This window comes from Hylobates moloch, unplaced genomic scaffold (genome assembly GCF_009828535.3).
Source record: "Hylobates moloch isolate HMO894 unplaced genomic scaffold, HMol_V3 SCAFFOLD_62, whole genome shotgun sequence".
Classification (NCBI taxonomy): domain Eukaryota; kingdom Metazoa; phylum Chordata; class Mammalia; order Primates; family Hylobatidae; genus Hylobates; species Hylobates moloch.
In genome coordinates, this window is record NW_026652337.1 from 47,057 (window position 1) to 74,921 (window position 27,865).

Below are 27,865 nucleotides of genomic sequence, written 5' to 3' on the forward strand. Positions count from 1 at the left end.
CAAGTTTTACATTTTGATAACAGGTCCCTAGAAGTAAAGAGCTTAAGTCTGAAATGCTGATATGGTCTTATTTGTGATGATATGAATGGCCCATTGTGTTAGGGAATGAAATAAAAATTGCTGTGTTCATGAGATCCCGCTTATTTTTAAACCTCTTTGCACTTAATGTTACATTGAGAGATTAAATATCACTGTTTTCAGCAGCTCTGATGGATATAGATATCGCTTTAAGCTCTGGAGATTTTAAAAATATTCTTTAGTCTTATAATTTATTTATATTCATGCCACACCCCATTCACTAGAAAATAGAATTTGAGTCCTGGGAGTTGAATTTTACTCCCTTTAATTCACATTTTAACCTACCCACACTTGTGACATCTGTTCTTGAAAACTAAGCTATGAAATCCTTATGTGCTTTTAAAATGTGTCAAGGTGATTTTCTTGGAAACTCTTTTCCCTCTCACCTCTCACAAATGCCAGGTCAATAAGCAACACACACTGGTGACCAGTTGGCTTAATGTTTGTAATCCTCTCCCTTCACAGTTAGTCTTGATGAGAAACAAAACTATTTTATAGAATTATTGAGTTAGCTTAACTCTGTGCTTTATTTTCTGAGGGAACCAGTTGACAGTATAGCATAGTGCCTTGAAACCTTTGTCATGTTTTGCATTTGGGCTGATAAAACTCTCTTTTATTTAGCAACACCAGCATTCTTTCCAAATCACAGCCAGAATGCTTTATTATGCCGCGTATTAATGTAAAACTATCTGTTTTCTTTCAGTTTGGAAATAATAATAACTATATGAATATGGCTGAGGCGAACAATGCGTTCTTCGCTGCCAGTGAGGTAGGTGACTGTCTTAATGTGTTTGTTCCTGTTTTTCGTGTTATTGAGATAATTTAATAGGCTTGAAGGGAAAAACAAAGTATCAAATTTGTCTCTTATGTGGCACAAGGTAACGACTTTGGAGGAGAAATGAGAAAAGCTTATTGGAAAAGAAAACCTGATAAGTATTTTATCACTTGTCTGTAGACTGTTACTAATGTTAGTAACTTCATACAAATCTTTTGATTAAAAAATAATGCAAACAGAAAGTAAATATATAAGAATGTATGTTAAAACACACACACACATACACAGTGTTGGTATCTAAGCAGATAAGTGGTTATTTTTTTAGAAACCAGGCTAGAAGTGACTTTTAATGGAAAATAGTTTAACTTCACCTATACCTAGGGATAATTAAGTGTCATTAGGTTGTCATGGTTTGGGAAACTATGCGACAGAAGAGTATTATAGTTTCTTGGGGCTTGGGGTGATGTGAAATGAGTGTTGTAATTTGTTGCTAGATCTCCATAGCCCAGTACAGTGCCTGGCAGTAGTAGGTGCTCAATAAATATTTATAGAATGAATGAATGAGTGGCTGGCATGCTCCAAAACTTGGTTGCAGCTGGGGAAACTGGGTGATGGAATCTAAATCCAGCACCTCATTGTCTCTGGGTCTGTCTTCAGTTTACGGGTGCAGATGAAACAAGCATCGTCTTCTTGCTGCTGTTTTTACTGCATTTCCTATTATTGATTTTGGGCTGCTGTTTGGTCTCATTGGCCTGCCCTCCAGAAAAACCTCAATCTTGATTAGATAAAACATGGTTTCCCCAAAATGGTAGACTGTGTGAGATTTAAGGTTTTAGAACAAGAACAAACAGAAGTGAAATTGGCCCAAATGGAACATTTCCTCTTGCGGTTCATGTAATATAAAGTCCTCATTTTCCAGATACGTTCAAATACAGGAAACTGAACTAGCTTGACTCCAGAGAATGAAAATAATAATGGCTTCATAAATGATCTTGGTAAAGGGAGGCAAGTGTTATGAAAGAAATTAACTTTGAGAAATTATTAGAATAAATGGGGAATCAAGAATTAAGGGTATTCCTGGATTAATCATTTTTATAGTGACCATCATCTCTCTAACCAAGAAGACAGCTTAGATAAGGGAATATTGTTTGGCACTGGCTGCTGTGTTGTTTGTGATAATGAACACAAACCCCATCTGTAAGGACAACATGATGTTTCATTCTGTAGGATTTTTTTCCCTACATTTGAATCAAACATTGATGAAAGCTCTACTGCCAGCAGCTGTTCAGAGACAATTTAATTCCAGCTGTGATAATTCACCATGTCAGACATTGGCTGTTATATGTTGATACAACAGTTCTCCAGATTTGCATTTTTATCAAAAGGAACAAATGTTTTGAACATTTCAGTACAGATGGTATTTAACCATGAACATACTACTTTAACATGTTCAAGGTAAACATTGAAAAGTCAGTATCTGTAAAAAATAATCACGCAAACTCTAAATGATTAATCTGATATTGGTCAGATGGCACAGTTACCAAAGTCAGTGTGTCTTTTTGTTGTTTTTGCCATATATGGTTTTTTTTTTTATAATCTCAGATATCCAGCATTTTGGATTCTTTTTTTCTCTAAGGAAAGCTTAATTTTAATATATTACCTGCCTTTAAAGTAGTTTAACATTTTAACATTTTCTTGGTTATTTCATTGATTATATTAGGTTAGGATATTGTAATATGCTAAATTGAAATTAATTTGCCATTAAAAAATTATACCATAGGGACATATTGCATATGACATCTCTATCTGTTCCTTAACAAAAATAAAAACCTTCCTAATTGTGACTGCTTAGCATAGACATGTTTTATGTTAGTTTTGGAAGTAATCTTATGTAATGATTTCTCTGTACATCTTTTCTTGAACAAAAAATAAAGCCCAAGTAAATGTTAATGCTACATTATAGCATGTGCCTAATTTCCCAGACACTGCATTAAAAGTAAATTTACTTGCTTTTTTAACATTTTAATGAGTGTAAACTAATTCAGGAAGTCTTTAGGTTTGCATGCTGTAAAGTCTAAATTGTGCCTGAAACCAATTCCCTTCACATGGATATTGTCCTGTAGATAACACTACAGGGACTAGGATACTCTGAGTTTGAAATTCACACATTTGCTTTATGTTTTCTGTCTGTGTCATGATTACCCTGACCATTTTTAAAGTACTTTAAATATTTATTGAAATAATATTTCAAGTGTTAATTACAGTGGTAATGAAAACAGCCAAATGCCACATATCAAGAATGAGTGTTTATCCGTATTGTTAATGTGATATGTTAGATTTCATTAAGCAGTAATGGGGTAGCAAATGAGTCACAAATTACAGTTGCATCTGTTACTAGACCACATTAGTGCCAAAATAACGGCAAATGCAACCATAGGGTTATGTTCATTAGCCAACCACGTTTGTGGCCAATTCATCCCTTTGTGTTTGGGAACTAGGGGTTCCACAGTTAGAAACTGACAGCTTTTGGGGTCATTATTAGAATGCATGTGTCAGAAAATCCAATATTTTAGTCTAGCATTCAAATGTATTATTCTGCTACGATGTTTTGCATATATTGAGCCTGCTAAGAACCTCAAGATGTTCAGTTGTCCCACCATAGACTGCCATAGCCTGTGACCTCTTTTTTTCTGGTGAGATACAAATAACATTTGACAGGTTCTATATGTAAGAAATGTTTTTTGTTGCTTTTTTTTTTCTTGAGTTTTTCTTTTCTCTCAAGTGGTCATTACGTTATATCATGATTGATAGCTTGAAGAATGATGATTTTCAGCACTTAATTAGTCCTCTTAACTGATAATAGCAGACTCAAATTATCTTGCACCAGTTCATTCTTTCAAATACTATTAATAATAAATGAACTATAAGTTTGACCCTCTGAGCTAGGAATAAAAAATATGAGTAGTCCCCCAAACCCTTCACTTGACCAAAAAAAAAAAAAAAAGAAACAAAAAAAGAAACAAAAAAAAAACCTAGACCTTGCCACTCTCCCAGAACCTCTCGCCAAAAAAATCCCCTGGAAAATGGTTAGTGTGGTTGGGTGGAGCAAGCCTGATTTATATCACGAGGCCCTATTTTAAAACACTGCCTTTAAGAATCTCAGTATTGGCTGGGTATGGTGGCTCATTCCTGTAATCCCAGCACTTGGGAGGCTGAGGTGGGTGGATCACAAGGTCAGGAGATCGAGACCATCCTGGCTAACATGGTGAAACCCTGTCTCTGCTAAAAAATTCAAAAATTAGCCGGGTATGGTGGTGGGCACCTGTAGTCCCAGCTACTCGGGAGGCTGAGGCAGGAGAATGGCGTGAACCCAGGAGATGGAGCTTGCAGTAAGCCGAGATGGCACCACTGCCCTCCTGCCTGGGCGACAGAGCGAGACTCTATCCCCACCCCCCACCCAAAAAAAAAAAAAAATCTCAGTATCAGTGAAGAAAAACAATGCATTAAGACTTAGGTCTTGAGATATAGTACTTGTCTAAGTAAGCGAACAGCATCAAATCTAGTTAGTATTTCTATATCAATATAGCTGTATGCTCTCTAGATCATCTTTAAAAAGTAGAAGACTGGTAGAAAATGTTCAGATAAATACATATTAAAATGTTCATGTAAAAGAAAATAACCCTCTTTATAGTTTAAATAAAAGCACTGGCATCTTTTAATATGAGCTATGATAATCCTTATATAAAACATTGTATTACACACAGTAACAATTTCCATAGAAGTAGTCATTGCACTTGGGAATATACCAATGAGGAAATTAAAAAAGCAAACCACAAATTTAATATTACTTGTTTTATATGTTGTGGCAGAAAGTAAATATATGTAATGTTCAGTTCTGGATTAATGTGTGTGTGTGTGTGTGTGTGTGCCACAAAATCATCAGCATTTCATAAAGCATGTGGATAGTGTCAGCGGTTTGAGCTGTTTCACTAACATATCAATAAAGTAGCAATTTGTTATATACTCCAACTAACAACAAAGACAGATGTTGCTAATTAAGTAGGCATTAAAAAACTGTTAATACTGATACTCCATTAAAACCATATGATAATGAGAATTAAATCTTTAATCAGAATGATCAGCAAAACTTTATATATGGAAATCTGTGTTTAAGATGTTTTCATTTGAGAAATAAATATTTGGCCTAGATATGTTTGTAGTGTTTTCATGCAATGTCTTTCTCTTTCTCTCCCAGGAGGAATAAGATATAGGAACAGAATAAGAATATATCTGTATTTTGTTTCCTTTTAGCAGACATTCCATACACCAAGCCTTGGGGATGAGGAATTCGAAATTCCACCAATCACGCCTCCTCCAGAGTCAGACCCTGCCCTAGGCATGCCGGATGTACTGCTACCCTTTCAAGCCCTCAGTGATCCATTACCTTCCCAGGGAAGTGAATTCACACCCCAGTTTCCCCCTCAAAGCCTGGACCTCCCTTCCATTACAATCTCAAGAAATCTCGTGGAACAAGATGGCGTGCTTCATAGCAGTGGGTTGCATATGGTAGGCACCACATTTATTACTGAAATTATTTTTTATCATTTGCACAAATCATAGTAAAGATCTGAGAGTCCATGTTCTGAAACGTGCTCTTGCCTGTTCCTAGTGGATTGATCCTAGTGCTATTTACATGCAGGTACTGGATCGCTGCCTGGTATTGAACAAAAGGGTATTGGGTTGGTTGACAGTAACCAAAAAGAAGATGATCCAAAAAGATTCTGCTGATTTAAAGTGATTTTTTCAAAAGTCTAATTGATTGGTTTGGAAGTAGCCAATCTTCCCTTGCTGTTGGTTTAACACAAAGGTGTGCTTGAGTTGAAAGTTTGCCCAGGCAAGATTTTAGAAATGGAAGTCCTTATCAGGTGCCTAGGTCTTTTGAGTTTTTAGTATTATAATGCTTACGATACATTTACTCTTACTGCAAATGAAATACCAAACTGAGATACCAAAAAAGGGAAAAAGTATAATTGCTTATAACCAGCAGAGAAAAATATAGAACAAGCGATTGTGTGAAATACACCTAATTGTGTTATTTATTGTCATAAACATCGATTAAGGCACTCCAGGGAGCCAAGATAACTAATGCAATAATTTTGGTTCTATTTTTCTTAGTGTGCAATTATAGTCAGCAATCACTAGAGTAAATCTGCTTAAGTATTTTAAACTCTTCTGCTGGGATTTTTCTTTTTTTTCCATCATAGCATATAATGCGTTTGTGTCTATCTAGGTGAGGTACTAAGTGGACATTTTTAAAACAAGATTAATAGTTTATAGAGCTTTTTTTTTTTTAAAAAAAAACCCTGTTAAAATGAAACAGATGTGTTGGTATAACAAAAAACAAATCCTTTTGCTTGTTTACATATTTCTCTGCACATTAGGACCATGCCAGTGATGTTTATTGGCTTCATTGTTAATTCCCCAGATAACAACGTATGATTGCAAAATATGTAGTGGATTAGTGGTGCAAAGATTCAATGTGCTCTCTGAAATATAAGATTACTTTCCCAAATAGGATTGCAGCAACATAATTTTCTTTGCCTGTGATCTTTTGTGTTTGAGCTGAACATCGGGGTTTTTATTTTTTACTTTATTTTTTTTTTTGTCAGAAAATAATTCAGTGAACAGTCGGGAAATAGCCATTAAGTATTCATAAGCGTTACTCGACATCAAAATAATTGTTTCCAGGGGACTTTCTTATATTTTTGTACCTTTTACACTGGAATGGAGGGTTCTATTCTCTGTTTCTCTATAGCCAGGCTTGCAATGTTTTGCTTAGAAAAGAATAAAAGTAAAATGGGTGTGTTTAGTCACCAAGGGAGTTTGCCAGGGTTCACCGTCATTCATAGATGCTCAGCGAGACTCATTTAAGTTGCAGAAATAGTTAAATGTATGTTAAAATGTGTACTTTATTAAATTGGTAAATATTTATTAATAATATAAGAATCTGCCTTTAAATTAAACATCTGATGAATTACCTTGCCTTAAAGCTATAAAACTGTTATTGCTGCCATAAAAAAGTGTAAAGGAGGCATTTTGACTATGAAATTTCATTTCATGGTCAATTGAATTTACTATATTGGAAAGAACTAAAGATGGAATCATAAAATAATTATGATATTCACATACACTTAAAGAACAATGCTTTCACAGACTGGCGTTGGGAAAGAGGACTCAATTTTTAATGCTTCTTTTGTAATGTATGGCTAATCGCTAAAGCAGTTGAATTATTTCATTGACTTTTGAAAGTATAGGTACTTTAGCTAAGTGCAGGCTGTTGTCATGGTATTTCCATGGACCTCATCACATTTATTGGTGCCTTTTTGAAGTTTTGCTGAACCTGAGTGATATTTATTTTGGCTTGAAACAAACTAATCTTGTTGAAAATTCTAGTAGAATTTCACCTTGAAGAAATGTCATGGGATTTTAAATCACAAATGTTGGAAAAAATAAAATGTACTAGGACAGAATTATGATGAATACAATGTGTCGTTGGCTTTGTTCTATGTACTACCTGACACGTTCACCTATAAACTTGAATTCAGAATCGCCAGAGGCATGGTTGAAAATTGGTTATGTCAGGGTTCTTCTATATCTCCCTGCGGGTACTGAGTTGGCTGGCTACATCATAACACTCCACAGAAGCCTCCTCAGAGATTTCCCTTAGGAAAGTCACCAGAAAAATAATAAATAATACTTTATACATCATGCATTCAGCTTCCCAGTGTGTGTTGGATATTTCATACCTTATGCAAGTAAGAAGTTTTATTATCCAAATGAATATGGCTGTCTGTTAAGGATTGCTATGGTGAATTAAGACTATCATATAAGAAGAAAAGCCAGCTTGTTGATGTTGTATTGAACCAGCTTTTCTTCAGAGCTTCATCGGTTTTCCTTTAGAAAGAGTGACAGTTTGTCACATTACTGATTAGCTGCATTATTGTTGGCAACAAGCACAACATGTTTATCTTCGTTAAATTTATGCCATTATATTTAAAAACAGAAGGCAGGAACAAAAAAGGGGGATTAAAAAGAGTCCAGTGATTAGCATTCACATTTCAAAATATGCAAATAATGCCCCAGTATTCAAAAGCGAATTGCTGAAAAATTGAATGTCGATGCATTTGTGACTTCAAAGAACAACCTTGATTTGCTTGTCGTAAATACGTGTATTTTAAAACAGGATGTGGTTGGCAAGTCAAAATCAACAGTATATTTTTGTTAAAAATTTGTTACCTCTAAGTGTTATTGTCAGTTCAGATGATCATCTGGAAATTGTTTTAATCCACAAAAGATTGCAATTCTAAAAATCTACAATGTGCGTTCCAAAGGATTGTGTGTGTTTTTTTTTAACACCTCTCTATAATCTGCCCAGCCTGCTGAGTAGCATTGACATCAGTAGTACATCAATTTCAGAAAGTGGATTATTTTTACTAGACAGCTATTGTGACATATTGGGTCAGTCATAAATGAAAGATATTCATGCAAGCATGCAATACTTGTAATGAAGTCTCACTCTGACCTTCTGTATGATTGATTCTGTAATTTAGTTTTCTCAGGCAGTGCCTGAAATGAAATGAAATCATGTTGAACAAGTTTTGAATACCCACAGTGCACCAGGAGAAGAAAAATCTGCAGCCCTAGAGGCTTGAGAGAGAGCAGATGAACGATTTATCTCTATGCTATTATAGCCTTTGCCAGCATTCAACATTTCTTTTTTTTTTTCTTATTTGGCTTAAGTACTTAATTCTGCAGGTAGCTGTAAATGGGAAAATAAAATGCTGTTCAGATTTAAAATGACAGGACAGGAGTATGTGCAGGGGACTGATAAAATATCTTGAATAGAACTGACCTTTCATGTAGCTGAAAGTTACTGGGGGATTCATCCTCATAATTACCATATAGATTATTTTTATTTCTTTCCTGCAATGAAACATTTCAGAGAGCAGTAGTGCTGATTGAATGAAAATTGAACTTGTTAACATTCTTTTCAGCTTAGCCTGTTGTACATAACAGAAGGTTAGCTTTGATGAATTTCAAAATTCTCTTTGATATCTAAGAAACAGACAGTAAAATTATTGTCTCTGGTCTGATATTTTGTATGCCCCCCAAAAGAGAATTTATAAAACACACTGATAATTCACATACTTTTCTTCATATATTATATTTCCATGTTTACAGGACTGACATTTTCTGTTTGATATTACCTTGGATTTAATTGTGATCACACATATTTATAGAAAATGCTATAGTGGTGCTCTAGCAATATCAAATGGAGTATTAGAAAATTGAAAAAGATGGAAGTAAGGAAAGTATCTGAGTATGGTAGTATTCGCACCTGTTAAAGGGAAGAGAAAAAGAGAGGAAAAGGTCCTATAGGAGACACTTATGCAGAGAAGAAAATTATGAGCTTTTAAAATATTCGTAAGACTCAAGTCATAATCCAGACAGATATCATTGTTGATAGAAAAATGGCAATTTATCAGAATATTACATCTAAAATTACCAGGCTTATTTTATAAGTTTTTATACCATCATTTGGAATGGCTCTCATTTTGAAATTGAATTATTATATTTGTTTTTAAGAAAATGACTTTCATGCCATTTTTATACTTAAAAAAATCTTACGTTAAGAAAAATAGCAGACTTTCAATTAATACATTGTTTTTAGCAATGTTGCTTAATGTGTTACAGATAAAGCGGTTATTTCATGGGTCATTAAGGTGTTTAATGCATGGAACGTTCTATTAAAACAAGCCCTGATTATTGTTATGAATGCATTCATTGCCATTGTCAATAGAGGTTGGGGAGCTAAAGTCCACAGGATGATGACTATTTAGCCATGGGGGGACAAGCAATTTCTCATACAAATTGAATACTTACAAATATATCATACAGATTGAATAACTTTGGTCAAGTTATGGTCAAAAACTATTTTATTATGAATTAACAATATAAAACTCACAACTTACCTAGGCAAAAATACACATTGAATGGAATAAGACCTATCTGCGTGAAGTCTAAATTATACAATTATAAAACTGAAACCATATATTAACCTTCAATGAATATTTACTGAGCACCTATTAAGTGCTGTATATTGTTTGTTGCCTTTTTTTAAATTTTACATATTTTTTAGAGAGAGGATCTCACTCTGTCACTCAGGCTGAGGTACAGTGGTATGATCATAGCTCATTGCAGTCTCGAACTCCTGTGTTCAAGCGATCCTCAGCTTCCCGAGTAGCTGGGACTACAAGTGTGTGCCACCACGTCCAGCTAGTTTTTAAAATTTTTATAGAGACAGGGCCTTGCTGTCAGTTGCCCAGGCTGGTCTTGAATTCCTGGCTTCCAGCTGTTCTCCTGTCTTGGCCTCCCAAAGTGCTGTGATTAGAGGCATGAGCCACTGCACCTGGCCTGTTTTTAATCATTAGAGCTTGATTATACTGCTTGTGAAATTGTTTTGTGTTTCTTTTTTTTTTTTTGACTACCAGTGTCCCCTCAATGAATTACAGAGATTCAATCTGACTGCTGCCTGAAAGAAGCTTATTGTCAAAAGCCAACTTTAATTTAGCTGTTACTATACCTTGATAATTGTCTGCCAAAAATATCCAGGCCACAGACACTTTTACAAGCTGCCTTCTTTGTAGAGCCTTGTACCACACTGAGCTTAAAATAAATATTCTTTATTCTTGGCCTGTGCATACTACTGACTCTGAACAGATAAGAATTGTCTTTAGGGCTGAGTTAACTTGAGGGTCATCTGTCAAAGTAGGACTGTGTTCCAAACTTCTACTAAACCTAATTAGCCCTTGTGCAGTGTGATACATGATTATTGTTTGGTTTATAATGTTTAAAGGAAAGTGTTATGAGAAGGCTGGCTGTGGTTTATTTCCCTGTATCTTCTTTTTAACATAGGTCATCTACAGTTAAGTGTTGTAGTACTTAGTGATGGTTCAGAGACGGCAAAAACACCCTTTTACAGCACTTAGATTCCCACATAAGACTGACACGATGGCTCAAATATTTTTTGGAGAGGTGAGAGTTACTCTGTATACCATTACCCCTGTTCCTTTTATTCACAGCCCTTGTCGTCCTTTGCAATGCTTTCCTTTGCTTGCTTCCCATCTGTCTCCTCCCTACCAGAATAGAAGCTCCAGGAAGGCAAGTGCTCCTTGGGTCTGTTTGGTGTCATCCCTGGGCCTGGAATATACTTGACTTTCAATAAATATTTCATTTCTTCAATATATAAATGAATAAAAGGGCAATGAAAGGATATTTACTTGTTATTAAGAGCATACTTAGACTGCTAAGTTAAAATGGAGGGGAGGGGAGGGGGCTTGAAGTATCAACAGCTATAAAAGTGGAATTGCTCTTTAAAATTTTAATTTAGGACTGAATAAAATAAGCATGGAGCTGTTCCTTTGGTAAAACAAAGTCAGTTACAGGGTACATGAGTAAACTACCATTAAGTGTTCATAATAAACTCTTGAAAATTTTATTTTGCCAAGAAACTATTAATTAACTTTAGGGAACACTGTTTTTTACAAAACTTTCATGGGTAGGTATGTCTGATTACAACCCTGAGAGTAGTTATTAAGTAAAAATGATCTATTTCAGTGCAGATATTTTGATGAATATAAAGGTGGTGGTATGCAGGTCTGTAATTATCATTGGTATGCATTTGGCATGACTGTGTCAGGGTCCATTGGAGTTACAAAAGTAGTAGCTATGCATAACTATTTGATCGTTGTTAATTTGGAAATAAAATTTTAACATTGCTATAAGACATAACTAAATAATCGAACATAAAATTACTGGCCTGCATTTCCTATTTGCAGTTAACTCTGATATTTATGAATACAAAGTAATTTTTATTGCTGATAATTGTTTAATTACTTCATTTCTCAAGAAATATTGATTAAAAACTGGCACAGTGAAAATATATTTAGTCACACTCTAATATATTTGGGTTAGTTGCTTCTTAATTGGATGTTATGCTCTATTTTGAAAACCTAATATTGGATTGTTATGGAGAATATTTATGTGTAAGTATAGATAGAAGATGCATTAAACACATTTGCATATTAGAATTTAAAAATTTTTTAATGATGAAATCAACCCAAGTGTAAGTGCCATTGTAATAAGTATAAACAGATAATATAGAATAATAATGTATAATATTTACAATAAAATGTCAATGTGAAAGCTTATATCTTAGATTTGCAAAAAGAAACAAAACAAAGCAAGACCATAGTATGTATAACTATGTACTACTAAGTGTGCAGCACAAAGATAAATGTAGCACTGCTCCAGGCCTGAAAAAATGAGTGAGAAGGATTTAAATATGTAGAGTTTTCTCATTTAAGGAAATTAGAGCAAGTTTTATCCATTCTCTTCTCATATCCTGCTACCCTAAGACATATCTTCATATGAAGTACAAACATGATATTATAACATAGTGACTTACACGGTAAGGAAGTTTTTCACCTTTCATTTCTCTTTTAATCTTGATTAAGTCCAGGAGAAAGACTCAGTTTGGGGCTAATTCAGTCTTTCACACCTTTCTTTTAGCCTTCTTAAGTTAAAGAAAGCAGAACTCAGGCCCAGAGCCTCAGGCAGGCCCCGGTATCCACACTGACTATAACAGTATTATTTTCTTTTCCTGGTGTTTATTTGGCATTCCATTGGCCATGAGTGATTTTAATTTTTCATTTATGTTAGTGATCTAAAGTTTCCTTATTAATATAACATTATTCAGATTTTAACCATTCACTCAAATGATTAATGTTCAATAATAGGCTGGGTTTCAGGCAATTTAAGAAAATGAGGGATTGCTACCCAAAATATCCATTCATTGGATTTTTCCTGTTTAAAAAAGACAAAGAGGCTCTTTCATCAGGTGGAGAGAGAGGCAAGCCTCTGCCAGGCACTCCCCTACCCCCACCAAGACATACAGAAACCAGAAGGCTTTGTTGAACACCACAGGCATGAATCATACAGGCCAATAGATAGAAGGCAGTGCCCCTCCTATTAGTGAGAGCATTTTATGAGATCCATGGCCCACCCATTCTGAGTGACCTTCTGCGACTGCAAATATTAATCTTTGGGTATTCTTCGAAACACAGATTGAGGTGGCAGGCCATACATTTATATTTAAACGAAATAGAAATGTCCGCAATTGATTTAGATGGGCTGGTTGCCCATGAGGTATGGACAGTTAATATTTATTGCAATGAATAGTCCCACTAGATATACACCATGCTTTAAACTTTCAATGGCAGCCTTCTACACTGTGAATATAATCCAGACTTCCTAGCCCAGACAATAAACCTTGTCACTTTATGGCCATGACTTGCTGTTCCAGCCTCATAGCCAGCTGTGCTCTTCCTGGCCCAGTCACTCTGGACTGTCATTTCCTTATCGGTGGTATGTTTGCCCATGCCCCAGGTTTAGGTACATGTTCATCTCTGTCTGGGATGCCCTGGCTTGGTTAGCTTCTACTTCCCTTTATACCTCAGCATAGTAGGTCACCTCTTCGGGGAAGCATCCCATGATTTCCCCACCTTTCACAATGAGGCCAGTCTCTCCAAGCCTATTGCATTTCACCCTTTACCTTGCCTACCCTGCACCCAGCTTTCCTGTCCACCTTTTCATTTCTCAAGCATGTCAAGATCTCTCCCACTTCAGACCTTGCTCATGCTGTTTCCTCTGCATGAGACATGCTTTTCCCTTCACTTCACAGTTGGCTTCTCCTCATCCTTCAGCATCAGCTCAAATGCTATCTTTTTTGAGAGGTCTTTCCTATTGACCCAATCAAATGTAGCCATACTTCCCCAATAACTCTTTTTTGTATAACCTATTTATTTTCTTCCCAATATTTATCACAGTTGGAGTCTTGTTTATGTAGATGCTTTCTATTTTTAGGAACAGAACATAAGCTTTGAACATTCACTACCTGACTCCCCCAAGAAAATGATTTTTATGATATTTGTCTAATACAGTAGTTTGCAAATGAAGGGGATTTTGACATTCGCCAATGTCTGGATACATTTTGGTTGTCACAACCCAGTAGGAGAGGGGCGGCTACTGGTATCTAGTGGGTAGAGGCCAGAGATGGTGCTAAATATTCTATAACGCACAGAATGCCCCGCCCCCAACAAAGGATCATCCAGACCCAAATGTTAGTACCACTCAGGTTGAGACACTCTTATCTAATATCGCCAATTAGAAGACAAAACGAGACAAGGAAGAGAGAATGAGTTTTTCCCAAATACTGAAAAATTTAGGAAACTATATAAAGGAACATTACATATAAAATGTAATTGTGAAAGGAGTGGAAAAGCTACCAGCATTCAACTCTTATTTTTGGTTATGATAGTGGGCAATCTCTTAGAACCCAATAGCTGCTTTGCCTTTAAATGATCACTGGTAAATCTTTCAAGACTTAATTTTTGTAAGTGAGAAGTAATATTAACAAAAGCACATTAAATTTCTCTGGGCTATATTCATGGTTATACATTTCCTTATTGTGTCATTACTACTGAGAAAAATTGTGAGCAATTTTGGTGGGAGTATATAAAAATTATTCTGGCCTACATTTTGTTGTAGTAAATTTGTTCATCCATTCAAGATTTCATTTAATGTGTAAAATAATCACATGATAATTTCCTGGTTCTCAAAGATATAAGGTTTGATATATTGCCTTCTCTGGCCTCATACATAATAGGTGCTCAATAAATACTTTTAAACTGAGCTGACATCTTTCTCTTTTTATGTGGTAGTCCTAAGATCAAGGGTAACATCTTTTAAAGGTTACTTTTATGGAAAATGATTGGAGCTGTTGAGGATCCTCAAGTTCCCCAAGGCAGTTGTTAATAATTGGTGGCCCTGGCCGGGCGCGGTGGCTCACGCTTGTAATCCCAGCACTTTGGGAGGCCGAGGCGGGCGGATCATGATGTTAGGAGATCGAGACCACGGTGAAACCCCGTCTCTACTAAAAAATACAAAAAATTAGCCGGGCGTGGTGGCGGGCGCCTGTAGTCCCAGCTACTCAGAGAGGCTAAGGCAGGAGAATGACGTGAACCCGGGAGGCGGAGCTTGCAGTGAGCCGAGACTGCGCCACTGCACTCCAGCCTGGGCGACAGAGCGAGACTCCGTCTCAAAAAAAAAAAAAAAAAAAATTGGTGGCCCTAAAGGAGCTTGAATTTCCAAAGAGACACTTTAGCCATTAATCGTCCTACATTATAATCTTCACTCATAGGAAGTGATTATCGGATAACTGTGAACCATGGTGAGTGGTAGCACATTTTGATGCGTAAATTACGTGGGTCAGAGGTTACTTTAAAAATAGGCTAGAGGCCCTTGGTATCTTGTCCAGCGGGAGATGGCATCTTTTTGGATCTGAAGACTATGTGGATGACTCTACGTTTTGGCAGGGCCTTGGCCCCACCACCAGTACTCTTCAGGAATGGTTTCCATACTGTCATCCTGCAAAAGAACCTTGTTTTTTTGTTTTTTTTGTTTTTTTTTTTGTAATGAAATATTATGAGGAACCTCAATTTATAAAACAAATGGAAATGGAGTTGATTTTGTTAAAGGGGGATGATGGCAGCGGAAATCCCAGAGTCTCATTTATCTCTCTCTACCAGGACACATCTCTACCATGAAGATACCATGGCTCTCTAGGGCCCAGGTTTTCTGTCACACCTTCACTAGCTAGCTTGGGGGCCTGGGGAATCACTCTTATCTGTCTAAGAATGAGTATAGGACTAGTATCTAATGCAGAAAGCAATCCAGAGGATTAAATTAGAAAGTACGTATTAAGCTTAGCACAAATGCTGGCACATAGTAATAAACACACAGTAAAACTTCCTTTTTAGTACGGTGAACCTTGGCTGTCTATCAAAGGAGCTCCCCAGCAGCAAGATCCATAATAAAGGCATAAATTGCAGATGGAATTCAGGAAGGACTGACGAAGCCAAGGAGACATGCTTCTTGGCCTTGTGTTTGGCCATGAGAGCCATCTGAAAAATGCTCTAGGTGTGGGGTGAGTCAATCGAGCACCTATACGTGCAGATTTTCACAAGCGTTGGAGCAAAGAGAGCAAAGTAACTCTCTGCTAATGAGAAAACTGCATAAATCAGATGATCACATTTCATGGCCATACCAGTTAACTAATTTAGTATTATACAGTCAGAATTAAAATACTTCATTTAAATGTGCCCTGGAATTTGCCTGTAGATACTTTAAAACATCTAGATTTAAATAAGATGGAAAGATTTTTAAAAAGCATTCTGGGCCGGGTGTGGTGCCTCATGCCTATAATCCCAGCACTTTGGGAGGCCGAGGCTGGCAGATCACTTGAGGTCAGGAGTTCAAGACAAGCCTGACCAACATGGTGAAACCCTGTCTCTACTAAAAATACAAAAATTAGCTGGGTGTGGTGGTGCGCCCCTGTAATTTCAGCTACTCAGGAGGCTAAGGCAGGAGAATCACTTGAACCTGGGAGGTGGAGGTTGCAGTGAGCTGAGATGGTACCACTGCACTCCAGCCTGGGCAACAGAGCGAGACTCCATCAAAAAAAAAAAAAAAAAAAAAGCATTCTGAAAGACATATATGAAGAAGAAAATTTAGAATAAGCTGGATGGCATAATTACCAGTAGTTTGGGGGTGGAAGTTATGTCAGTGAGCAGTGGTTACACTTCAAGAGAACATGGAAGACTGAACAGATAGCTCAGATTTTCTAGGAGAAATGAGCAAATGTGGTAGAATTCCAATAAAAAAGATAATCAGGATGAACAGATAACATAAAATCCACACAATCTGCAGAAAGACACCTGCAAGTAGAACGTAATATTGTAGGAACAACAAAGGAGAACATTGCCGGTGATATAAGGGAGTGTGGTGTTCTGATACTTGTGACGCTTTCCTCCAGGATTTCACAGTGATTATTTGGAAATTATTAAGAAATGGGAAATGTATGTATTTAATATTCTAACACTTGTTGACGGACTCTTTTAACCACTTGCATTATCTTCCTTTTTTTTTCTGATTAAAGTGTTTTAGTTTTTGTTTACTTTTGTATTGTGGTCACAGCTTATCAAAACGGCATACACATGTACGTAAAAAAAGTTGAAACTCTCTCCTCCTTGCCCCTCCCATTCTACCCCTTATAATGTAACCATTGTTAACATTAGGATACACTTTCTTTTTTTTTTTTTTCTCAAAGAAAACAAGGCTGTCCTGTAGAGTTATTTTTTAACTTGCCTTTTATGTACTGTATGTTGGGTAGGTTAGTGGCTCTCAACTGGGAGTAGTTTTGCCCCGTCTGGGGCAAAGTCTGGAGACATTTTTCATTGTCATGACTGGTAGGGGGAGGGATATTGTTAGCATCTAGTGGGAAGAGGCTGGGGATGCATCTGAGTACCTACAATATGCAGGACAAGCCCCCACAATATGCAGGACAAGCCCCTACAATAAAAATTATCTGGTCCAAAATGTCAAGAGAGCTGAAATTGAGAAACTCTGCCCTAGGTCAATGCACATAAATCTAATTCATTATTTTTAAAAGCTTCATAACACTTTGACGTATGGGTAGACCATAATTTATTCAACTGGTTTTCTTTGATAGATCTTCTTATTGAGTGGCATTTATATATTTAATATGAAGAAACCAAATGCTCCAATTTAGTTATTTACAATTCATTCTGCTTCTTTAAAGAGCAAAAATAAACCTTATCAGAAGGACTCAAAAAAGGAACAGTTAAGAATTCATAGGCTTGTGTATAAAATTAGATTCTGGGTCACTGTGAGTCAAGAGAATTTGGTTTCAGCAAAATCACAGACTCACTCCAAATGACATGTCTTAAAGTAAGTCATTTGAAAAACATGTCTTCATTTTTTGATTCTTTGGAATTAAAAAAAAATAGAGAATAAGCAGTAACAACTATAAGGCCTTTCTGTATGACTACCAACAACAGAGAAAGCTGCATTTGAAGTAACTGCAATAAGTTTCAGAAAAAGCTATTTCTGATGATCTCTACCATCTTTTTATAGGTATTTATGAAAAAATTCATTAGTACATTAAATCATGATGGATTGAACAAAAGAAAACAAAGTAGATTTAAGTGAAAAAAGTGATATCCAATCCAAAAGACATTGAATGACTTCCAGATGCCGCTGACAATGTAATTCAGAATCGGAATGACCGTCTGGTTAACCACAGAGGATTTCACAGAAAGGGTGCCCTAAAGCAAACAGATGTTTGCTCTGTGAAACTAAAGCTCTGTGCAACTAAAGCTCTGTGCTTTGCTGGCCCATCCTCTGCATGTCCTATGCATTTCTGGGAGAATAAAATAAAGAATGGCTTTGCTTTCTCTCATAACAGCTACGTGTGTGGGAAGGATGGTAAACTAATGCAGGAGCCTGAATGGGTGCGGTCTCTGCTTCAGCCCTTTCCCTGCCACCAGTTTACTCAATAAGAAACAAGAGCTGAAAGATTATATTTAGTTTTGCTAATTTCCTTTCTTCTTTCTTCCCTCCCTTCCTTCCTTCCTTCCTTCCTTCCTTCCTCCCTCCCTCCCTCCCTCCCTCCCTCCCTCCCTTCCTTCCTTCCTTCCTTCCTTCCTTCCTTCCACATCCACTGACAGTTCTATAATGAAATATTCTGGGCTGGATATTTGGATTTTGTGCTTCTAACCCTTCAACTTCTTGGCATGGGTCCTTATATTTAATAAATGAACGGAGACCATCATCCTGCAATAGGTCAGACCTATCAACATTGCAACAGTTCAAACCTATCTAAGCAGATGCTAACCTGATAAGTTCACTGATATCTGGAAAAACTGAAATCTTTTTCCCCTTCGTTGCTGCCTTTCTAGGATCAGAGCCACACACAAGTGTCCCAGTACCGGCAGGATCCCTCCCTGATCATGCGGTCCATCGTCCACATGACTGATGCTGCGCGTTCTGGGGTCATGCCTCCTGCCCAGCTCACCACCATCAACCAGTCTCAGCTCAGCGCCCAGTTGGGGTTGAATTTGGGAGGTGCCAGTATGCCTCACACATCTCCTTCACCTCCAGCAAGCAAATCGGCCACTCCCTCCCCTTCCAGCTCCATCAATGAAGAGGATGCTGATGAAGCTAACAGAGTAAGTTAGAGCTGCCTTAGTGTGCAACCTGCCAGAGAATATGGGATTACCCCATGCTGTTTGAATTTCATTCATGGTGTTGCCTTGTTTTTCTTCATGGATTTGGAGTAGCATTTAAATGTATAATGGTTTGTTGTTTTTCTTCGCTCTTTCATTTATTTTCTTTAGAAAGTATATTGGACTGGAAATTGAGAGATCGGGCTTCTCCTACTATAGCTGTAAGGCATTGGACATGTTATTTAATTCTTGTAGGCCCAATTTTTCTAATCTGCAAAAGGAGGGCTTGGACTCCCTGCTACAAATTTCCAGAAATTGTAGACATTCCAGAAATTCTAAACTGCTCTGGTTCTAAGTTAATGTCCATGTGAGCAAGTTTCATCCAGTGTGTTGGTCAAGCTGCTGCCACATTTGACAGCCTTGCAGCTTCAGTGATATGTATCTCTGAGTTCATTCTCATCATCTTACATTTTTGCCTTTGTCATGGGAAATGTATAATTTTAAATGATACAAAGTTTGAAATAAAAACTGTGTTCCAGGTATGACTTTTCCAAATGCTTAGAATCATGAAAAAGGGTACTGTAATAGTACATAATTACTCATTAGTCACTCATTAATTATGTGCTGTATACCTACTCTGTGCTTGGCATTTTGTTTGGTTCTTGTGATACAAAGATTTATAAGAGAATTACTGCTCATGAGACTTCCCATTGGGGATGAATAGCAATGTTTAAAACTAGCTCCAGATGTGATTAGTGATATAACTGATGTATCTGGTGTGCTGAGATTCTAATTGATTCTGCTTGGGAGAGTGATTTGAGGAAGACTTTACTGAGAAAACGATATTTGAATTAGGTCTAAGAAGATGAATAAAAGTTTGTGAGGCAGAAGACAGAGGCCAACATTTTGGTGGGGGGCTAGTGAGGAACAGTGGAAGTACATGCTGTTTATGGGTATAGTGAAGTTTGATATGGGGGAAGAGAGAAATAGAAATTGAAGAACGAAATGGCTTAAATGTGGTGGTCTTTCTTCTGTTGGTAGCTGAGAGCTGATTAATTATTTGCATCGAGGAATGGCGTAAGTAATTTATGCTTTAGAGAGATAACTTTGGCTATATAGAATGCCTTATAAAGGGAGGGACCAAAGAAAAGGCAATGAATTAGAAGACTCTTTTGTTATGTTTCCTTTCATCAAGGGAGGGAATGGACAGGAGGTACCAGATTAGCAGGCATTTTAGGAGTGAGAATCATAAAGATTTTAAGGATTTGGTGATCCACTGGAATTTGAAGAAGAGACAAATTGGGTTTTAGTTTGAGAGCCAGAATGGCTATCAGCAAATGAGAGGAGCAACCCACAAAGAGAGGAGTGTTCTCCCCCATGGGGAACATGAGAGTTTGGGATGTTAGAGTTGAATCTGAGGTGCTTACATTGGAGTCTAGAACTCAGTTCATGGGAACTGGAACTATAGATTTTGGGACCATCAGCACATGGATGAGAAGACGTGAAAGTAATCAGGACTTCTCAGAGAGTATAAGGAGCAAGTCAAGGACAGAACCTTGAGCATCATCTATTTATAAGTAGCAAAAGGAAGAAGAGGAGCTAGAGAAGATTAAGAGTGATGAGGAACAGAGGAGGGAGGTTCAAGTGATGCTGCAGAAATCGAAGGGGTTTCAAGATGAAGAGTTTATTCTATAACATCATGTTAGCACCCCCATTGGGCCCAGGAATGGTAAATGCAGTGACAGTCTTCTCACATTCACAGAACTTCAGTCCAGAGGACTGACAAGTAATGGTTAAAGACTCTTGAGGGATATGATCTGATAGGGTTAGGTAACAGCTTAGCCATTACAGTTCAGAGGGGTTCCTTTCCCTCCAATCACACGTCCACTGATCTTCATACTTGCCGCTGTACCAAACTGAAATTGTCATGTCTTAAAGAGGACCTCTTATGGGACTCCTAGCTTGCTCCATTTTAAGTGAGGGTCTAGGTTTTGTGTAAAGACAATACAGCCAATTTATCTTCATTGAACCTTAGCTGAGAAAGGAAGATTAAAACTATCATTGATTATGTCTCTTTGGGGTAAAGCTTTTTCTCCAGCTTTCTGTCTCAACCCTTTTAAGTCAATGACACAAAAATTTCCTTAGGAAAATTAATTCTGAATTTTTATTTAAATTGTGAGACTCCACATTTCTGGTTTATTCTTAAAAAGTAATAATGATTAGGGCACATCATGGTTATCCAAGAAAGGCATCAAAAGTGGTCGACATTTGAATATTGTTTTACAGAGAATGAAACTGAACTCCTCTCATTTGGAAAAAAAGCTCCTCTGGAAAGTAATAGCATCTTGCCATGGGTCAGGGTATTGTGGCTCTAACAGTGCCAGATTTTCTTCCAGGAGAAGAATATAGTTGTTGGACTCAACTAGAAATATGTGTGTCTGTATATAGCTTTTCTTGTTTAAATAATGTTTTTCATTGAAGGAAAACTTGGCTCCCAGTGAAGCTCTAACTGAAAGGCATCTGACTCTCTTGGAAATTCACATTCATTAAGTAGAATTAAACAAGTGTCACTTATTTTGAAAATTTAGAAAAAAGACTATGGGCTCTAGAGAATTATTGAATTAATTGTGTGAGTTATGAAAGATGGCATTTTGGAGGAGAAGTGAGATATGACTTAAAACCATCTGAAGCTTATAAACTACTCAGATAAAGTGTGGATGCTGTTATCACTTAAATAGTGCAAACAATAGGCTCACCTAGAGGTAGGCCAGTGGTTTCTTAACACTTTGAGGGTTCAGAGCTCTCTAAGAAACGTTCCTTATCAGTTTCCTCCCTAAGAATTTTAGTAAGTGGTAAGAATTTAGTGAAAGTTCCAAATGACCCTCATTTAGAAAGTAAATAATACTCTAGGAAAATTTGAATTAGAATTCAAGCCATTAAAAGCCAATCTGTTAGTAACTTGAATCTATCTTGGTTGATCTTGCCCAAGGCTGGCTTTGAAAACAGATTTTGTCAAACATTGCAGGATTCTTGATGAAGTTAACTGCAAAATTATCTTCGACATTGTAATCTAGGGGAATAAAATGAGGTTTACAAATCATTTCCCTGCTTCTCTGATAAGTATGTTAAATCATCAGTGAACTTAGATGATGGTAGCTGGTGAATATGGAGCTTAGTCATCTTTAAATTGGGAAACTATACCCGTATCAGTTTATGGTTCTGATCTCTCAGAGTTCATGTGGTCAATGTGTGTGAGTCTCTATGGAGTATTCTTGTGAGCAGGGTTACTTGCCATAAATAACAAACATCTTCTTTTTAGTCTGCTTAGTGATTTTTAAGATCAACCATTGCTCTTTTTTTTTACAGGTTTTTAATTTTATGGAGAGTATCAATTTCCCTTTTATCTCTACTTAAAGTAGTTTTGACATTTTTACATTTGCTGTTAATCTTTAGAAAATTATTGTTATTTTAGAAAATAAAAATTACCTTTTTTCCTTATGGTGCAAGTATAGAAATTGGAGCTAATTTCCATTTTAGTTTCTGGAGAGCCATTAGCAAAGTAACATTCTGGTAAAATTAAAAAATCAGCCTCAAAAAAAATCAATTCAGACAGATCACACATATGGCATGTGACTATGGCTAGGGACCTCATTTAAAATATTTGAATATGATCAACATCCTGAATATTATTTAGGTTTTACTTCTAAAATCTCTGAAAATATAAAATATTTTGCTGATGTATGTATGTGTAGTGTAGCATATATATAGCATTGCCTGGTACAGAGTGTTCTGTTTTTCATTACTCATAATTGCCATTTAGAGCATATGTTGTGAACGTATTGAAGATACTTCTGAGTCTCATTAATCGATGTTCTAAACACTAATCTCTGCTGTCTGGTTAACTCCAAGCAAGTTTACCCCTCCCCCAGTTTTGTTGGTGATTCATCTGTTGATGATGCCTAACAAAACCTTCAAAGAACAATTATGGATCTGAGTTAAGTCTTGTTGCATTCTCTGCAAGTACATTCTAGGCAGTGAATTTTCTTCCTGCTTTGCAGGCCATTGGAGAGAAAAGAGCTGCTCCAGACTCTGGCAAGAAGCCCAAGACTCCAAAGAAAAAGAAAAAGAAAGATCCCAATGAGCCACAGAAGCCAGTGTCAGCATATGCCCTGTTTTTCAGAGACACACAGGCTGCAATTAAAGGTCAAAACCCCAATGCAACCTTTGGAGAGGTCTCAAAAATTGTAGCATCTATGTGGGACAGCCTTGGAGAAGAACAAAAGCAGGTGAGACAAAGACCCATCAAGGCACCATAAATAAAACTCATGATCATTTAAAATATTCCTCACACCTTTTCCGAGTGCATGTGTTCACTGAATATGATTGCTTCTTTTGAAATCCTTTTCTAAGCGATGGAATTTAAAAACCCAGACATATAAATCTAAACAACTCTCCAGTTATATTGATTTCTCTGTCAGCTTATGGGTGCACGTTCAGAACCCATTCAGAGGAAGGTTGGAAGAAATCCAGGCAGTATCCTGCAAGCATAAACTTTTGATGATAATCTTTTCATTTGAAATAATGTGGAATTTTTTCCCCTTTGTTCAAAAAGGGCACTACAAAGGGATCAGGTCCATCCCGCTTGCCTTTCCATTGATCATCTTTCTGAACCCTTTTGCTGTCCTGGTGGGTTTCCAAACTTTGAAGCTGCCTCTGCGTGTCTCATTATTGTCACCGGGCATTTGAAATTTTATTCTAAGTTCATTTTAAAGCAAGGCAGTATGAGAGGTATTCAGAAATTAGCCATGCTGGTGGGAGATACTTCCTTAGGGGCTTCGTCTCCTCTCCTTCCCCTTGCAACTCTTCCACACAAATGAAGAGAAGAATGGGTTCCTTGGGGGTCAGTCCCCCCACTTGCTCCTTGCATGAAACTCCAATTACCATTAATAGAAGTTAACTTTTACATATCCACAGAAGAATAGATCAACCCCTATGAGTGATAAAATAGAATAATTGTTTTCAAGAATGAAGAGTGGAAAGTCCTTGATTTTTATTTACAAATTATGAACTTTTTTCAGGAGCTCATTCCTAGAAGCTTGTTTTGTTGGGATGGTGCAACATTAGAAATTTCTTGTTAGTTTGCACTGAGCTTATTACTGTAGATAGCAGACTGATTTTCTGTCCCAGAAATATAATTCCGAGGGACTGGAAAAGTGCAGCACCTAACTTTTAAACTCTGGAGAGAAAGATGCATGTTGATCGAACACCCAGCCATCAGACCACTTAAGAAAAGCAGAAGCCCAAATCATGTTTAATATGCTGGAATTTTATTTATGTAACTCAGTGGGGTCACTTATGGAAATCTCCTAGCTTGGATGATTTCTGACTTTTAATTTTGCTCCAAAAGAAAACCAAGGTTGAAATGCTTTGCTCTTTTCTCTTCTGTCTTCATCATTCTACCTGTTGTTTTTATCCTCTGGTTTGGTATAGTTTAGAAAGGTATCTGAGGGAAAGAAGACATTGATGGAGAAATGCATTACTTTCTCTAAAGTAAGCCATTTGCAGCAAAGCTTATTCTTCTTGCTACCTTATTTATTGCCTTAGCATGAGGTTTTCAGCTGTTCTCAAGAAAAAGTGATTCTCAAGTAATCTGTATTGCAACCCGAAATCTTTTTCTTATTTGAGATAGTAAATATAAAAATTGTGCTCCAGTGAGGGTGGCAGGGTTCTGTTTTGTTTTAATATCTGTGTGTGCGTGTGTGTGTGTGTGTGTGTGTTTGTGTGTGTGTGTGTGCACGCGCTAACATTTAAAAATCAAAGCCAAGGAGACCAACCTTTTTATGTGAGTTGTGTTTATGTGACCTAATTTGTGCAGCAGTTATTTTATAGCTGAGAATTTATACGCTAAAGGTGGTGCTAATTGTGGTCTTTTAATAGGTATATAAAAGGAAAACAGAAGCTGCCAAAAAGGAATACCTGAAGGCCCTGGCAGCATACAGGGCCAGCCTCGTTTCTAAGGTAAGCCTGGGCAGGGGCGGCCAGGCTCCGAAATAGTTACAGCATGGAAAACAGCCCTCAAGCATTGAAAACATAATTGCAGCTCCCCTAAAAGTTGATGGAAAGGCATCTTGAACAACTTGTAAACTTAGGTGTTTCCATTAGAGATTACCCAAATGATGATCTGAAAATATGAGTTAATTTAAGTAGCCGAGTCTAAGTTGTTTCTGAAAGATTTCCCTGATCTTTATATATGTGTATGTAGCTATATACATAATTTTAAAATAGGCTCTTATGCCTTCTTCTGGTCAGGGATTGAGACCTGTGCTAATGTCCTCTGTTTAAACTGGGAGGTATGTTTGTGAGGCATTTTTGGACATCATATTATAAATTCTCCTGTAGTTACATTACTATAATAGGGGGGCGTTGCATTTTTGACCAAACTGTTCCATATCATATAAATAAATAAACCTCATGATCATTGAAAATGAAATTATACTCCAAGTACTAAACAAAACCTATATGTATTATATAGAGGGTATACAGTGGACCCCGGTGTGTTATAAAATGCACCAATATCCCAAGCAAATGTCACTCTAGATTATAATTACCTTAATCCAAAGGAATATGAGCTGTTACATTATATCAACATTTAATTAGCTTTGTCTCTTGCCTTTCTAGATTTTAGAGGTTTTGGAAAGGATAATTTGATCTAATATATTTTTGCTCTAGATAACTTTTTTCTGACAAGTAGAGATACAATTTCATTGTCACTGTTGCTGTCTCAAGTACAACCTAGGGTCTCAAAGCCATTTTAAAAGGGTTCATTCCCTTTTTTCTCTTTTCACCTGAGTTGTTTCTTCTTTATATTATCTGTATTAAGTATTTGTATCAAGATCTACCATTTGCAGCTGCTCAGAATCAGATCAACAGAGGTCCTCCTCTCTTCATTGACAGCTATTAGGACACTTCCCACTTCATTAGTTAGAGAAAACATTTATCAGGTCAATAGCAAAACCTCTTTCTCAGACTCTGGAAGACACATACTGGAAGATATACTGATGTTGTACTCAGACTTGCACATTGGTAGAAAACAGCTGACTGTGTGGGCTGCAGATGTTAAGAACTAAAGTATAGTTGGTGGTTAATTAGATAGAGTGAAGTGAATAGAGTAACAGTGTGCATGTACTTCTTAAGTGGATCATTTATTCATTCATTTATCCAGAGCAGGTATAGGTGATTTTGTGCATTAAAGCATGAATAATTGACCGTATATGGATTTAAACCAAGATCCGGTATCTCAAAAGGCATTCAGGGAATATTAACCATGATCGGGCTCATGAAGCCTGTGACTGACGTAGAGGGGATAACTTAAAACTTATACATTGCATACTAGAATCAGGATTCAGAAATACTTCCAGGCAGAATTCAGTGACACCAAAAAGGAGAAAAAAACAATAGGATAGAATTTAGAAGGAATAAATTTAAAATACTAGGTTTGGCTTGTTTGTTTTGTAATTCAGTAAAGCACTTTGAGAGGATCCTAAATCTCTATTCAAAGAACTGTGAGGCAACTAATATAGTCCTTTAGGTATAAGTTTAGAATAATTTTAACCTGAACCCAAAGTGTGAAGTAGCTGCTAATATAGTGATCACACAGGAAGCAACATCGAATTGTACAGTGATTATTAGACCACTTCTAAAGAATTGGTTCTGTTTTGGATCCCACAATTTAAAGAGAGATGACAATCAATTGATGTCTCTCTAGAGCATTGCCTCCATGATGGCGAGGACTGAAAATCACATCATGTTAGAATAACTGAAAGAATCAGGGAGGCAAGGACTTGGAGGCATATGATCTTAGTCCTCAAATATAAGGGCCGTTATATAAGGGAAATGAAGTCGATCTTTGTGCCCAAGAGAGGAGAACTCATCCAAGGGGTGAGCTTACAGGGAGTGAGAGTTCAGCCCCAGCATCAGAAATATCAATAGGGTTGCATCATATGCAGATTTAACTTATGCCTCTGCACGCAGAGCCTCAGACCTCCCCCCTTAAGATACGACTCTGCTATCACTTTTAATCTTTACAACAACCAAAGAAATTCATGGACGCTTACTATTAAACCATAAAGGAGCAAGAAGGCAGGCAAGGAAGAACTCTGTGCAATCATCCACCCATCTCCATTTACCATTAAGGCAGCATCTTAAAGGCACAATTGTGCAACTGAGCTGCCCAGGTGTTGAAATACAGACTTTCTTTGTGTTTTTTTTCTTTAAGACAGCTTGTTAATTTTTAACTACTAGAGTATATAAGAATTATGTACATGTTTATTGTGTGTATTCTACTTTATGGGTGATTTAATTGTTTTTTGAAGACAAATTTGAATATTTACAGGCTGCTTCTTACCCTAAGACCTTAGAACATGACGGTTCAGGAACATGCAGCCCCACTGAGTTTTGTAATGTGGAGAGCTGTCCACTGAAGGGGAGTGCCTTACAATGATGACATGTGTTCAAATAGAAAACATCAGAGATGGCTTTTCCTACACTGGATGACTCTCTGTATGAGGTTACATCTCAGTTTCTTTCCAACAGCAGGATTTTATAAATCAGAGTCATAAAAATTTAGAAATATAAAATTATTAAAGATAATGGATGGCTGCTTGATGTCTCTAGATGCCCCTACAACACTCCCCCCAAAAACATCCTAATCAAATGAAAAATACAAGGAAAAAATCGTCTCTGGAATGAATCATTCCTATCACTGTTGCATTAGTGGAAGAATTTCTTTTTGTGGAGGCAGTGAAGT

General features: G+C 36.9%; 1 protein-coding gene across 1 annotated transcript in view; it reads left to right on the forward strand.

The window, feature by feature from the left end:
* The window catches only part of LOC116463778 (TOX high mobility group box family member 3), a 38,465-nt gene that overhangs the window by 5,525 nt on the left and 5,075 nt on the right, over nucleotides 1-27,865 (forward strand). Inside the window, exons 2-6 of the mRNA XM_058434842.1 lie at nucleotides 700-847; nucleotides 5,165-5,419; nucleotides 18,793-19,062; nucleotides 23,118-23,345; nucleotides 24,997-25,077. Coding sequence (XP_058290825.1) covers nucleotides 700-847; nucleotides 5,165-5,419; nucleotides 18,793-19,062; nucleotides 23,118-23,345; nucleotides 24,997-25,077 — 982 coding nt within the window. The remainder of the gene's footprint in view (nucleotides 1-699; nucleotides 848-5,164; nucleotides 5,420-18,792; nucleotides 19,063-23,117; nucleotides 23,346-24,996; nucleotides 25,078-27,865) is intronic.